The 15451-nt window shown below is 39.6% G+C and overlaps 3 protein-coding genes across 3 annotated transcripts; 2 read left to right on the top strand and 1 right to left on the bottom strand.

The window, feature by feature from the left end:
- Positions 1 to 3881: 3881 nt before the first annotated feature.
- On the top strand, positions 3882 to 6662 carry LOC103997976 (cyclin-D4-1). Its single transcript, XM_009419332.3, has 6 exons — positions 3882 to 4509; positions 4933 to 5019; positions 5165 to 5263; positions 5350 to 5551; positions 5659 to 5780; positions 5909 to 6662. The coding sequence occupies exons 1-6, from the start codon at positions 4201 to 4203 to the stop codon at positions 6140 to 6142; spliced, it is 1053 nt and encodes a 350-aa protein (XP_009417607.2). The 5' UTR covers positions 3882 to 4200; the 3' UTR covers positions 6143 to 6662.
- A 2256-nt stretch (positions 6663 to 8918) lies between these two features.
- LOC135593132 (GLABRA2 expression modulator-like) lies at positions 8919 to 12456 on the top strand. Its single transcript, XM_065082960.1, has 4 exons — positions 8919 to 9272; positions 9367 to 9468; positions 11128 to 11399; positions 12027 to 12456. Exons 1-4 carry the CDS (start codon positions 9002 to 9004, stop codon positions 12213 to 12215), a joined length of 834 nt encoding a protein of 277 aa, XP_064939032.1. The 5' UTR covers positions 8919 to 9001; the 3' UTR covers positions 12216 to 12456.
- A 383-nt stretch (positions 12457 to 12839) lies between these two features.
- On the bottom strand, positions 12840 to 14592 carry LOC103998148 (uncharacterized). The gene is made up of 2 exons (XM_009419541.3): positions 13420 to 14592; positions 12840 to 13345 (listed from the first exon to the last, which is right to left on the bottom strand). Exons 1-2 carry the CDS (start codon positions 14452 to 14454, stop codon positions 12947 to 12949), a joined length of 1434 nt encoding a protein of 477 aa, XP_009417816.2. The 5' UTR covers positions 14455 to 14592; the 3' UTR covers positions 12840 to 12946.
- Positions 14593 to 15451: the final 859 nt, after the last annotated feature.

Raw genomic sequence — 15451 nt, 5'->3', positions numbered from 1 at the left:
TGCCCGCGCGCATAAAGAAGACGCGCATCTCGCGGACGCCTCTGCACGCGGCACCCTTCTTTAATCATCCGCCACTGTCTTCGTTTTGACCACATCTTGACCGCTTAATTGCAGCCGTGACATGCCACCGTACGTATCTGACCACTGTGATCTACGGCTCCTGATTCATCTCGGATTGATGTAGAGCGTAGGGTTGGATGATGTGAATGGAATGGTAATATTCTTTTTGAGATTTTTGCATACTATGATTTCAAATAGCTGTATTTGCATTTGTAAGTGTATAATCCATGTTTACACCTTTCTTTCTTTTATCTTTTTCTTACATCCATACTAGATGTTATTATTATTATTATTATTATTATTATTATTATTAGATAAAAGATGAAGATAAGTTTTCATCCAACTATTTTGCAATGGTCTAATAAAGTTTTTATTAGTACAATTAGTTAGCACATACAAAAATACATCATGTACTAAAGCAATGTTTTCCTTTTAAGCTTATTAAGCAAATGAACCCTTCAAAGTTATATATATATATATATATATATATATATATATATATATATATATATATATATATATATATATATATATATGGGATATGACCAAGAGAAGTGTCAAAAGTGTCAATGTTCACCTTTGGGGTCTAATAATATGTGTAAAATCCATCACATCAAACTTATGAGAGGTCACATCATCCTCAAAGGTTCTATGATAAATTAATTGATTTATTATATTGAATATACTCGAAAGTTCTCATGCAAATGTAAACCAACAATGATGACCATTGTTTATATTCGATTAATTAAGTAATTTATCGATTTTATTTATAATATATATATATATATATATATAATATATAGGACAAATTCTCCTAAATAATCTTTATTCTTACTTGCTTTCGATTAGCACCCCTTTCCTATTTATTCTTGTAAAGTATCATTTTTTTTTAAATTATATTTAGTATTTGACTTGTTATCTCGTTTGAATGTATTACTATCATCTTCATTTTTTTCAACGTCTCTTGTTTCTTGATACGTCCTCTCTTCCACCAAATCTTAATACCAGTAAAGACAAAGAGAAGAGATACGAGCGATGACGATCAAGGCGATAGAAAAAAAAATTAAACAAAGAGTAAAGAGATAATGATAGAGGAATACGGCCATAGAGAGGCTAGGGATAATTTCATCCTTTAGAAAATAAAGAATGTACTATAAAAAATAATTAAAAAAATTTTAAATAAGAGATTTTTTAAGTAATTTATCCAAATATATATAATTTGATAAAAGGTGCATTTAGAAACACATTTAACATATTGCCCAAGGCACATGAATTTAAAAAAAAATTACATTTGGCCTTAATGTAAATTTTTCTAGATAATTTAAATTTTTCTGGGATTACATACATTCATCTATTTTATTTTATTTATTTACTTATTAGGTTAAATAAAAATATAAATTTATCTTAAATCAATATTAAAAATATTAAAGGGTAAATTTATTACATATATTCAAAGTACATTTGAAATATAATTTTACCAAGCAACACTCACGTCAATGTATACTTAAAATATATTTTTTATATATTATTTACCAAACATTCAAAATATTTTATGATAATACATTCACTCAAATTCGATTTTATTTTATATTAAAAATATAAATATACTTCAAATATATTCAGTAAGAATTTAATAAAATCAAATCTCAAGACCAAAGGAGAAACAAGAAAAACAAGGATGTGATGGGTATATTTGTTGTGATTGATTATACAGCAATCAACTCACATAATTTGTATGTTATAACAAATTATATATATATATATATATATAATATTATTGCAATAGGAATCCCATATACATACATACATACATACATATTGTTGACAATTAACTAATGATTTGATAAAGAAGGAATTAATTTAGCTATTTAGGTTATCATCTACATTCACAAGACATCTGGTGAATTCATCAGTGTTTGTCCAAATAAACTTCACCACCGAATAATACTACCAAACGAGTGCTAAATTCATGTACTTTTTTTCTCTGCATGATCACTAATTTCGAACACCATTTGAAATGGTTCATGAGCATATCCTTATGCATCCATTTCATTCATCTTTTCCACTTCTTCCTCCAATGTTGCATGACACTATGACGGTCTACAGAAAACAATAGTGCAGCGTTTGCAAGACACATACATGCACAGAGAGAGAGCGAGAGAGAGAGAGAGAGAATCATAGTTGTAGGTAGCAGCCAATGAAAGGTGGTCAAAGAGAAGGCATGATAAAGAGGAGGAAGGCAGTAGATGCATCTGTTTCTGCAACAGTACACACACAGAGAGCTCGAATCTCAAACTGAGGCAAACAACAGCACCCAACAAATAGAACAGAAGTCTCAAGGAAGGCCAAGAAAGAAAGGGATCAGTCCACACTTCACACTACTCGTGCATGCTCTCTCTCTCTCACCCACAAGCCTGAGACCAAAAGCTTCCACAGCTGTGGATGGGATATATTAGCTTATAGAACTCTGTGTGCATGTGCCACCAGCATGGTTAAAGCCTTCCCCCCCACCTGACTTGGCTGTAGCTTTAGGTCATAAAAAGAAGCATTGAAAGAAGAGAAAAAGGCACAAGGAAAGGAAGGAGGGACGACGTATATTGCAGCTGCAAATTTACGTTCTCCATCAGATGAAGCACGATCACAAGTAGATGCTGCTCTCAGGCATTATTAATTCCACTTCTTTGATTTGACTGTCTTCCAGGTTGTTTCTCACTCTGACATGAGGTGATTCCTGCAAACCCTCACAGCTTAATGGTTCATGGAGCATCGAGTTCCCAAGCTGCATCTGAGAGGGCCACACTACAGTGAACTCTTGCGGTTCACGAGCTGCAAACATTTCTTATTCCCAGTTGCGGTACTATCATGAACACAGGTAGTATGGCCATCAAAACTGGTGCATTAATGGCTGGTCTGTGCTCACTGTAGACAGTATGTCTAATGTTGAGTAATGGATCAGCAGAGAAAGATGATAGATCTAACAGAAGACTGCATAAAATGCTTAAAGGATTAGATTAGCAAATGTGTACTAAAGTTTTTATTTTGTGACATATATTACACAATGATAAGCCAACTTATACTATACATACAACAAATACAACTTCCAGTTGAGGTTTATGGAAGGAAACTGATCATATGAATTCCCTAAGTATTATAAAATCTGTGCAATAGTGTCATGTAATCTGTATGCCATCTATTCAGTTGATTCAATTGGAGGCATTAGGTGGAACAAATATATCATCTTCCAAACAGTTCTCATGACCAAATTGAAAATATAAAAATTCTCAAATAATTCTTTGGTTAAAATTAAAAAAAACATGATATATTAACCTTTGAGAATGATAAGTTTGTTGGTTTTAGAGTATTAGTAAGAAGAGTTTGGCAAATTAAGGTTGATTCACATCTAAGAAACTTTTACTTCCATGAAATCCTATCCTAAATTGTACCCTACCTCAATCCCATTGCTCATGAATCCAACACCAATCCTTTCTCATTGAATTCCTTCCACCTCTCATAAAAAATATGAGTAAAAGTGAAATTTGTCATTGAGAGTGAGTTGGCTTTTCTTGTCATTTCACTTCAAATCCTTGATTGAGAACCCTAGATGGTAATTGTAAAGATGGTCCTTTGCAAGTTAAGACCCCACCCTAATCATAATTTTGCATAGACATGAAACACAATATCTCTTTTCTAAATCATGTGATTGTACAACCACATCATACACTTAAATCTCCCTATCCCACCAATCAATTATAACTTCATCATTCTTTATCAATCATCACCCCAAGAAGTAGAGACCAAGAAGAGAGAGGAGGAAAAAAAAATTGTTTTTTTAATGCCATGTTGTTTATACCCCTTCTTATTGTCTATAATTCTGTCTGCCATTTGCTCTCCCTATGCCAACAGGTGCTGTGTCTCTCCCCTACAAAATCCCTCCTTTCCTCCCTATGCAACAGTTGCCCCCCATTCCTCCTTCTCCTCCTCCTCTCTCTTTGCTTCTCCTCTGAGGACTGCCAACGTTGAACTCCATGAAAAGGAGCCACCTTTGAAGGAGAAGCGGGGAGGAAGGAGAACAGGGGCTCTATTTCCACAAGAAAGATACCATCTTTCCCATATTCGAATCTGTGTCTCTATTCCCTAGCGATGGCTCCAAGCTTTGACTGTGCTGCCTCCATCCTCCTCTGCGCCGAGGACAACAGTAGCGTCCTGGGTTTTGACGATGATGTTGATGGGGAGGAGGATGGGCGTGGGTTTGGTTGGGTTTCTGGGGTGAAAAGTCCCCATTTTTACGGGGATTTCCTCATGGACTTTCCCGTTCTCTCGGATGAGCGCTTGGGGTCGCTGGTTGAGCGAGAAACGGAGTATATGCCGAGGGAGGACTATGCCGAGAGGCTGCGGTCCGGGGCTCTAGACTTGGCTATCAGGACAGATGCCATCGATTGGATCTTGAAGGTGGGGTTATTTTTCTTTTTCTACCTGTTCTTAGTCAACTTCGGTGACTTTGTTGAATGAGACTCTTGTTTTTGGTACCAGCTTTCTAAGGTATTTGGGATTTCTGTGGCTTTTATTTAGTCAACATAGCATTACCTTTCTGATATTGACATTTGGATCTTGGAATCTGCAATGTTGGCTTCTCAAACAAAACAGTGTACTTATCGAGCCTTTCTTCCTGATCTTTATATTACTTTTGTCTCTCGTGTAGAATTCTTCAATGATTTGATTTGGAGAACGATTTCTTCTAATAGCCATCTACTTGGCACTTGATAATGTTGATGGATATTGTGCTACTCTATCTTGTAAAGTTTCCCATGTATTGATGCAAAATTTGGTCCACAACTCTTTTGTGATCAATGTGTCTTATGGTTTGTGGAACAGGTTCATGCCCATTACAGCTTTGGTCCGCTCAGTGCATATTTAGCAGTAAATTACTTGGATCGGTTCCTCTCTGGCTATGAGCTTCCTGTAAGAACTCTCACATTGCCTGTAATCTGATCTTTGAGCACGCATTGCATGTACCCGGATCTGCAAAGTGTGGTTTTCAAGTTCAAGTTGATTCCTTTTTCTTGTGGGAAGGAATGATCTTATCTTGATTTAATACTATTTGCAGCAAGGAAAGGCTTGGATGACACAACTATTATCTGTGGCCTGCTTATCTTTGGCTGCCAAAATGGAGGAAACCGAAGTCCCTCTATCTCTGGACTTACAAGTGAGAAAAGCTTTGTAATTATAATTCCATGTCGCGTTCTTTGACCATATAGTTATTCTGAATCTGTGGTGCATTGCTTTCTCTAGGTAGGCGATGCAAAATATGTATTTGAAGCAAAGACTATACAAAGAATGGAGCTTCTGGTGCTTAGCACCCTCAAATGGAGGATGCAAGCAGTGACTCCCTTCTCTTACGTAGATTTCTTCCTTCATAAGTTCAATGGTGGTAGTCCCCCAAGCAAGATATTGGTGTCTCGGTCCGTGGAACTCATCTTAAGCATGGCTAGAGGTATATAGATCATCTCATTGTTTAAGCTGTCATGTTCATCTTTCCTCAACCCTGTTAGACTTGGTTTGGTGGATTAAGTTGTATGACCAAGGGACAATGCCATTCAGGGACCGATTTGTTAGTATTCAGACCATCCGAAGTTGCTGTGGCCATTGCGCTGTCAGCTTTGAGGGAAACTCAGGTTGTAGAAGTCGAGAAGGCTTTGTCATGCTGTATCCATGTTGTGCAGGTGCATCCGATCCCAAGTGCTTGCTCTTCTTTCATATTTGTGTGTTTCTTTGATTGGCTTCATGTTCCATTACCGACCGGTTGATGTTCTTGAAGTTCTTATCTGGTATTGGACTGTTGGTTTTGCAGGAAGGTGTCTTGAGGTGTTTTGAGGTGATCCAAGACTTGATGGCAGTGAGGTCTAGGCCACGCAAAATTGCTATTTCATCAGTTTCCTCTCTACCACAAAGCCCAATTGGGGTGTTGGATGCAGCATGCCTAAGCTATAACAGTGATGATACAACTGCTGGATCTCATGCAACATGTGGAGGTGATTCTCCAGCTAGTAAAAGGAGGAAATTAAGCAGCTCATCAATCTCATGAAGAAGACTTTGTGTGCGCTGCTTACCTGCTTTGAAGACACTGGTACACTTTCCAACAAGTAGTCTGGTTTATTAGTGGGGCATAGTGGTCATAATTTTGGCAAAACCAAAATGATAAAAAGATGAATGGAAAAGGAGGATCTAATAAAACTGGGCAGTCCAGTCCTTTACCGACGCCTTGGAAATGAATCAAGCAGCCACAAGTTTTGTCAAGTCAACAAAATTCCAGAGTCTGCAAAGATCAAAAGGAGCAAGGGAAGAAATTGAGAGGACTGAGGAGACCTGTGTCATGATCAAGATAGGGGGCAACTAGTTGTGAGTGTCTTTGTTGTTGTCGTTGTTGTTGTTGTTCTTTTTCTCCATTTTGTGAGAAACTAGTAGATAAATCCTTTGGGCGATCAAAAATTGCCACCCAAATTAAAAGAAAAAAAAAGAATAGAGTTGAAGAAAAGGAGGAAGTAGCTTTCCTTGAGAAGGTTTTATTTGTTGACATTTTTAAGTGAACTTTTTTTCTTATTGTACATTTTTGTCTGCCATCCTATTGTTTGACTGCTTGTCTGCCTCAGACCCTGGACTTTGCTTCCCTCCATGATACAAAAGAGGAGTCAAGTATGATGAACCTTGGGAAGTGAACATATAAAACTTCATGTAGTGGTGATTCTAGTGTTTCTTATTGGAATTGGAGGTGCTCTTAGAAGATCCATCCTAAGATCTAATCCCTTACAGCCCATGGCATATTGCACCTATTATATCTATTGTAATTAATGCCACAAGCTAATCTTAGCGTGTAATAACTGCAGATCCATTTTTCATATAGTTTCATATCTGAGTTATTTCACATTATAATGATGTGTTTGTACCATTTGACAATTGATTCCGTCGCGAATCGGGCTGTGCCACTCGACAAAAATAAAATCTTGGGGTATTATCATATTAATGAAGCAGATCTCTCTTTATTTCTGTGTTTTGCAGTATCAGAACTGCAAGATTATCATAGTGGTGAAGCTGATTCTCTTTACGATGGGAGACCAAACTGATTTATGTTGTCAAACTTGTTTGCAAAATATGGACTTGAAAATTGAGGCCTGCTTAAAAGATTAGAAAGTTGGTGTTTTGATTGGTGAGGTTGCTAAACCTTCCTGTTTGGTGAAGGATTGTTTCTTTGATGTGGAAAAAGATGCTGCTGCAGTAATACTATTAGCAAAATTCAAACTAAAACTCCTTAATTCTGCTTGATGATGGAGTGAAGGCTTTCTTTTCCTCTCATTTTTTGTGATTAACATGAATGTAGCAATGTTTTATGAGTGGCAGAATGAAATGGAGGAAAGATGTGAAATGCATGTGAGACAAAAAGTGTCTAGTAGAAAATTCCCAGTGGCAAAATGAAGCAGAGGAATTTTACTGTGTTCATCACTTTGTGATTCAATAATGAGAGAGCAACAAAAATCCTTGTCAGACTACACCTCATCTTCTGCTTCAGCTCGAATCCGATGAGTGGGAATGAATCGTTCATTCGCATCACACAAAACTGAAACCACATCCACAGAGTCCAGACCAACTGACGAAGGCTAGATCCATTGAATTCTCAAGGCAGGCTGGGGTTGGAATGCACTGTTTTAGCAGAGAGGAAGAGAAAGAACAGCTGCAAATAGTTTCGACTGGGTGTCATGATGCGCGCAGCAAGGACGAGTGCCTGCTCTGGTTGGGATCACTGCTGCGCAGGTGCATGCAAAGGTGAAGAAGACAAGAAGGCCGTGAACTTTCGGAGAGCCAGTTAAGACAAGAGTCCAAAAGAAAGGTCAAACAGAATGATGAGACTTTGACTACGTGTGCAAGCGATGGCTGCAACCTGTGGGCTCTGGTTCACGTAGAAGGTACGTTGGATGGACCAGTTTCTTCCTCGCTGGGAGGAAGACAGCCATTCTTGCAGGTCACACACATGGCCATGGATTCTAACCACAGGCTCTGCACAGAAACCCATCGAGTTTCTGCCAAGAACATGGTCGTGTTATTAGTTTTGGGACTGTGTATTTTACTAATATTAATATACAACAAGGTGGCGAGAGGGATTTGTAGCCCGATGAACCCTAATTTGACTTGGATCTTCGGCTCAGAAGAAGCTACAAGATCCAAGTCCAAGGATCCAGTGCTAAGTTGACCCAATACCTTCTTTCATATGACTGGCTGTTCATAATGTTCCTCTGATAGTGTGTATCATCTCACTGGATCGAGCTAATGGTTGCAAGTCAACGCTTGACCTTCCCCCCTATCCATAAGAAAGACGGTCGTAGCTGATTCTGTCATCGAGAAGAAAGAAATAGCCGAAGAAGATTCCAATTACAAACGGTCCAATCGCACCATAACTTATGACCCAATTCGAGCGATCGAGCTCCGATCCAAGCCAGACTCGAGTTCGCATTTATTGCACTTTGACGGCGTCCGATCGGGTTGGCCCAAATTAATGCGTCGTGAGTTATGTCGCCTCACGACGCATTTCTCTCCCAGTATTAATTGTTGCTCCGTCCTTTATTTTTTTCTTGGTTACACGTTGCTTCTACGAGCGTGTGGTTGGGATTCGCGAGTCTCAAGTGGGTCCCCTCGTTTCCTCCAGTAAAACAGCAGGTGATTTTGGGAGTGTCAGAAAAGCGTATTAAACGTATTTCTGTCGGTGCCCTGCGGATTTGAACGTTCGATAGGCGGCAACTTCCCATGGCAGCCCTAAACGTGGTCCGCAGGAGCAGCAGACCGCATTCGTGGATACAACAGGGACCTCGCAAGCCGCGTCTCGAAGGAAGGAAGCGGACGTCGGGCGGTTGGGCGATCCCAATCCACGCGATGGAGGCAAACTGATGTGATCGGGATGGATCCGGCCGTTGATGATGCCGCCAAGCCTCGATCCGACGGTGGTGGAAGATCGCCCGACATCGGTCCTCCTCCGTCTCCGTCCGACTCCGTCCGATCTCTGCCGTCCGATCCTCCGCCGGTGGTGGAAAAGTCCGTCACTTGGAGCAGCGATCTGACGAGGGAGGCCCCTTCCTCCGCAGCCGGATACGGCCATGGCGGCGCCTCCCCGGTGCCGACCGGTCACAACCCGTACATCGCTTCCTCACCCACGGTTACCGACAACCAAAGTACTGTCTTTCTTCTCATTCTCGCCTTACTTTCCCTCTGTCGAATCTGAAAGCAATCGCAATTTCGATTGATTTCGGAGTTCGTGGTGATTAGATGCGGTGGAAACGGTCAAAAACATGCTTAGCAGTTGGGGGAAGAAAGTCTGGGAGACGGCAAAGAAGGCCGAGGATCTGTCAAGAAACACATGGCAACACTGTAAGCAGTACCATCTTTAGAGGAATTCTCGCTTAAAAATTTTGTTTTTAGATGATATTTCCCAGTGTAGATTTTTGCGTCCTGAAGTTAGAGACTGTTACTTGATCGGTTGATCTTAGTAAGAACATTTAGGAAATGTTGGAGACCATGGAATGGATTTTGTTGATGTTTGCTCTTGGAGCTTCAGGGATTTGCATTAACCCGTACACGTGCATTAAGCTTTCTTGGTACTTCTGTCTATTTTCTCTCAACGAGAGCATAAACTAGATAAGAAGTATTATAAGAAAACTGAAGATGGAACTTTTGATAGAGTTTAATGAAGATTAGAGAAATAGTGATTGATGGAACTTAGATTCTTTGTTTACTTGAAGAGTAATGATTTCAGTGATGGAGTTCGATAAGTTTTTGTCTCTAGTTCGGGAAAAGGACTTATCTACGAAACATTTTAATGTCAAACCCTGAATAAAATGTGACGATGGAATTTTCAATGAAAATTATCTTCCTACAAATATTGCAGTCTGTTTCCACTATGTCAACCGCAATGCATATAAACAGTCTCAGATTGTTGGACGATTAGGCTGCTAGTTTTCCTGTCACCTATCTACAAAATTCATGTGCTTGGCAATAAATTCAGTTGTGGTGTCTTCTCAGGAAATTATTGATTGAACTCCATGTTAAGGGCAAATTAAGATAGTTGGTAAGAGGTTCAACTTTGACAAGGTCATTGTTAGCCTTCTTGTTGCCTGACAATGGCCATAAGAGCGTGGCAGTGGCTTCATGAAAGGGAATCGACGTCGATGGTTAAGAGTCTGAGAAGGGACTTGTGTAGGAAGGAAATGATGAATTGTACAAGATCTTGATGTGGTAAAACAATCACTTTTTGTGGGCCTCGATATTATGTAATATGTACCATCCATTAGTTACTAATCTCATTAATGGCATATTTTTATTTTCCATGAAACAACTAAAAGGAAGCTCTGATATGTCCATGCATACTGAAATGATAATCCTATGAATTTGGATGTGTATTGAAAGAATAAAAAACAAGAAGGGCTGCAAATTTTTTTTCCTGTTTGAGGTAAGTGCTTTAGCTAGTTAGAGTTCCCATTACAGATTGTGCTAGTTAAGGAATTCAGTTTCTGGTCATTAGCTCATAAGAAATATTTCTCAATTTGATTCTTCTCAACTGTTTTAAATTATTAAGTTATTTTTCAGTAGTTTGTGAGTTTGTGTAAATGTTTACTGTATCACTATATACATATTATATATATATATATATATATATATATATATATATATATATATATATATATATAAATATATAAATATATAAAATATGTATATAGTGATACAGTAAAAGTTTACACAAACTCACAAACTACTGAAAAATAACTTAATAATTTGGTCAGAGGGTCACATGTGACTAACATATGGTTTGTGGTGGTCATATTAATAAGGTGGAGAAGGAACTATACTACTATAACATGTTCAATCTTGTATTGACTAACTACTATTTTGTTCATCAAGTGCCCCCTTTATCGAATTGTAGGGTTCACCGTTTGCAGACACATTCTTTCTTTAAGGGATTAATCTTCTATAATGTGATTGAATTTATATCTATTTCTTATTAGCAATTAGTCATATTCTTTCACTATTCAGTGAAAACAAGCCCTAGCTTTACCGATGCCGCTATGGGTAGAATTGCTCAAGGTACCAAAGTTATAGCAGAAGGTGGTTATGAGAAGATTTTTCGGCAAACTTTTGATTCATTTCCTGATGAGCAACTGAGAAACTCTTATGCCTGCTATCTGTCAACATCAGCTGGTCCTATTATGGGAATTCTGTACCTCTCTTCTGCAAAACTTGCATTTTGTGGTGATAACCCTCTTCCTTATAAAGTTGGAGATCGAACTGAGTGGAGCTATTATAAGGTATGCAATTCGTTCACCAGAATGTACGACAATCTTTTCATTAATTGTGTAAGAAATTATCAAGCTAATGTGCAAATGCATGACTACATGGATACTTGTTCAATTAATATGTTGGTGCATGCATATATGAAGAATACTTACCCACTTTTTGGAGCTTAAAGTTTGAAGTAATAAACATTCACTAAAATGCAATACAATAAAGTCTCCTCGGGTCCAATCTCTTTGTTTGGCTCATGTATAAATGGTTAAACACATTATTGCAACATGTTCTTTGGTTATCCATTTTAATGTATTTATGATACATAGGAATCAAGGCTGGTATGTTGCTCATTCATTTAAATGTTCATTTACCTGATATATTGTAAAATGGAGAAATCTAGCGTAAATTGTATGCATAGTGATTCCTTTGCAAAGGACATATAAGATCTCTAGTTTGTGCTACTTCTACTGAAGCTGATGAAATTTTGGATGGACTAGTGTGACATTGAGTATATGAAAATTTTGAATGATTAGATTGGCATCCAGTGGTCTAACCCGTTCACCCATTAAACTGGTGACCTAGTGTTGGTTTTGAAGTTTACTGTGGTCGGAAATTTCTAAAACTCCTGTAATTTCCTTACATGGCAGGTTGTTATACCCTTGCATCAGCTGAGAGCAGCTAATCCTTCAATAAACAGTGCAAATTCTGCAGAAAAATACATTCAGATCGTCTCAGCTGACAATCATGAGTTTTGGTTCATGGGATTTCTTAGTTACGACACCGCTGTGACGCATCTGCAGGAAGTTTTGCATGATATAAACAAATCACAATCATAATGATGGCTTCGAGATCCTCATTTTCGTTCTTATGCTTTCCGACAACAATGCTGAGCTTCATAGGAATTGTGTTTATCCATGTCTGTTGATCTTCCAGCTCTTGTATCTACTGAGGCAGTTGACTTGGATTATACTTTGCATGTTAAAATGGGTGGTGTAAGTGTTTGATTACCCTCGTATGGATCTACATTGTTGTTTCAATTGGATTTTGGAATAATCTCTAGATCTATGTATTGCTTTAGTGAATGACAATTTAAACACAGCCTATGAATTGTCACACGGTGATTAGGCCCAAAGCACATGAATCCGAGCAATTCTTGTGTCGGTAACAAAAGGTGGAAGACACACAAGGATCTAAGCCCGAAAGAGTCAATGATATATATATCTCAGGTTTGACTTATGTTAGAGTCAATTGTATTGCAGATATTTCAGTTGGCTTGGAATAACCATAATAATTGGAAATACATTCTTTTACAGGGAAAAGGAAATCTATCGGATTCATTTCACGAGAACGAACACAGAAATTGAGACTGAAAGCAGAAGAAGAAACAAAAGGAGCAGAAAAGAAGAAGAAGAAAGAAATCCAATTCCCCAAAAGTAATCTAAAATCCCTATATAGTAACATCCCACTGTTACTGCCATTATTTCCTTACCCTATTCGTCTCTCCCCTCAATCCGTCTCTCTCGATTACAGTTGGTGTTGAATCGAGGAACTCCTAACACAACCTGGGTTAACTACAGGGACAGGGAGTCGATCCGACCTCCGAGCTTCTGCTGCCGTAGGATGCCTCCTTCAACTTGTGCTCCTTCGCCTCAGCCAGAACTTTAGCGGCCCAGCCGGCGAAGTAGACCTCATCGTGCCCAATCTGTCTGTTCTTGTACAAGGGGATGCAGGGGGTCTTATCGGTACTCTCGCATTCCTCGCCTTGGGGATCCCACCACGATCCCCTGTGCCGCATCCCGGCCCCGTCGGCCATCCAACGGAAGACGTACTGCCCCGCTCCGGCGCGTTCCCGCCACCCCCTGGGGTAGAACTCCATGATGCTGCTGTTCCTGTCCATCAGAAACAAGTTCGCCAGCTGCGCTCCGTGGGGAGAAGCCACGACGTCCGTCTCGCTCATTAGCTTCACCTGCATCGGTGATCACACAACTCTGTGATGCATTTGGAGATCGGAAGGAGGAAAGGAAAACTCTGTTTGATTACCTGATCGCAGAACGTCATTTTGTTGCTCCATGCGACCTTGACGGTGCACCCATCCACCTTCTCGCACTCCCTCTCGAAGATACGGATCACCGCCGACTCGTTCTTGAACGACCTCGACCCCGGTCGAAGCAGTAACGTCATGCGAACGGCGGCCTTGGAACCCACGGCTTCTGCCGTGACGCCGCAGCGAGATCTGGCCTTGCACCGCATCATGTCGTACACCTGGCGCTTCCTCGTCTTCTTCATCGCCCCCTCGTATCTGAACACCGCCGCCTGCTCGAAACAGGACGGTCTGTCGCCGTACTCCTTGAAGTCCTCGATCCTCACCTCTCCGATCGCCGCCTCCGCCACGGCCTGCACCCATCCGCCCATTCGAGTCCTGAGCTCGCCCCGGTGGAACAGCACCCAGCGGTCGGGAGCCGCGCACTGCTTCCGCTGGTACCACGACACGAATGGCGTGATGGCCGATATCCCATGCCACAGGTTGCCGTGATCGTAGTAGGTGTCGGAGATGAAGGTTAGTCCGGGAAGGAGCGTGGCGTCGCGTGGGAGTGCCTCGCGCCATGCTAATGCATACGAGTTCTTGGCTCCATCGGAAACGTCGCGGGCCGAGAGGCATAGCAGCCGCCCGTTTGACGCCTGCGACGGGAAGTAAAGGTGCTGGGCGTCGTCGTCGGCCTCGAATGTATCATTCATGGAGCTCATGAACCAAGTGCGGCCTGATCTCGGATTCTCGGAGACCCTTACATCCTTGAGTGGGAGGAAGGTGACCAAGTCGCGGAGTATGGAACGAGTGCGGTTGAGCTCCGCCGTGGCATCATGACATGGGGACTCGTCCATGTGCAACTGGAAGGAAGGCCAGGAGAAGGAAGAGGAGGAAAGGGAGGACTTGAGGGTTTCGATCTGGAGGAGGAAGAGGAGGAGGAGGAGGGTGATGAAGGTGATGGCGAGGAAGCATACGGAGCGGTTTGTGGAGTGAGCAAGGAAGGAGGAGGTTCTCTGGGTGGAGGAGGACTTGGTGTTGACGGGGACCATGGCGGAGGGGGAGACGCAGAGGTGGAGAGAGCAGCTAACTTATATGGCATGAGGCGCGGTGCAGTGATGGTCAAAAGGTCAAAGGTTTTTTGGCTACTAATACAATGGAGCATGAGAGACTTGTATGTGTCAAGCTTATGTAAAAAGGGATTTAATATCTTCTTACTATATAAAGGGGATTTTATATCCCTATTCCATAAGAACTTAGGTGCGTTTGGAAGGAAATGTGGCACAATGCACATTTAAGTGAATCAATGTTGATTTATTTATTTTAATCATATTTGACCTGAATGTTACTTTGAAAATATTCAAATGCTAAGGTAGGATAGTATTAGCACATAATCCTTGTAAAATATTAATATAATTTTTTTACATTTGAAAATTATCATATGATTTTATCTAAAATTATAAGATTTAGTGAGAAACCAATGTAATTTATATTTTATATAAGATAAAATTTTATGTATTTATTTTTAAAAATTATTTTTATTTTATTTATTATATATTTGGGCCATATAATTTTTTAGGATTAATGTTCATTTTAGCACATATGGTTTTGATCATGAACCACTTATGCCCTTCTGATTTATTCGTGTATAAAATAATCTATACATTTTGAAAAATGTAACATATAAACTCCTCATATCAAGTTTGAATTAATAGACGTTAGAGTCTATGGTATGTTGACTCACATTAAATCATTAATTATAATAATATGTATAATTTAAGTTTAAAAAAGGATTAAGATCTATTTTATCCCTTATAGTTTTAACTATTGATCACTTAAAACTTTATGATTTATTCGTGTCTAAAATAACCTTTATATTTTTAAAAATATGACATATAAGCCCCTCTATCAAGTCTAAGTTAATAGATATTAAAGTCTGCTATGTTGACTCATAATAAATTAATAATATAATAATATATATAATTTAAGTTTAAAAAATGGTTAAGGTCCATCTTGTCAAGGAAAGGAAGCAATGAAGACCATATCGAC

This window comes from Musa acuminata, chromosome BXJ1-9, assembly GCF_036884655.1.
Source record: "Musa acuminata AAA Group cultivar baxijiao chromosome BXJ1-9, Cavendish_Baxijiao_AAA, whole genome shotgun sequence".
In the NCBI taxonomy this organism is placed as follows: Eukaryota; Viridiplantae; Streptophyta; class Magnoliopsida; order Zingiberales; family Musaceae; genus Musa; species Musa acuminata.
This window is presented reverse-complemented; position numbering and strand designations above follow the sequence as displayed.

Coding starts and splice junctions, on each gene's coding strand:
- LOC103997976 (XM_009419332.3), top strand. CDS start 4,201: ATGGCTCCAAGCTTTGACTGTGCTGCCTCCATCCTCCTCTGCGCCGAG. Junction 5,264..5,349: donor CTCTATCTCTGGACTTACAA/GTGAGAAAAGCT, acceptor TGCTTTCTCTAG/GTAGGCGATGCAAAATATGT. Junction 5,552..5,658: donor CATCTTAAGCATGGCTAGAG/GTATATAGATCA, acceptor AATGCCATTCAG/GGACCGATTTGTTAGTATTC.
- LOC135593132 (XM_065082960.1), top strand. CDS start 9,002: ATGGATCCGGCCGTTGATGATGCCGCCAAGCCTCGATCCGACGGTGGT. Junction 9,273..9,366: donor CACGGTTACCGACAACCAAA/GTACTGTCTTTC, acceptor CGTGGTGATTAG/ATGCGGTGGAAACGGTCAAA. Junction 9,469..11,127: donor AAGAAACACATGGCAACACT/GTAAGCAGTACC, acceptor TTCACTATTCAG/TGAAAACAAGCCCTAGCTTT.
- LOC103998148 (XM_009419541.3), bottom strand. CDS start 14,454: ATGGTCCCCGTCAACACCAAGTCCTCCTCCACCCAGAGAACCTCCTCC. Junction 13,346..13,419: donor AAATGACGTTCTGCGATCAG/GTAATCAAACAG, acceptor TCACCGATGCAG/GTGAAGCTAATGAGCGAGAC.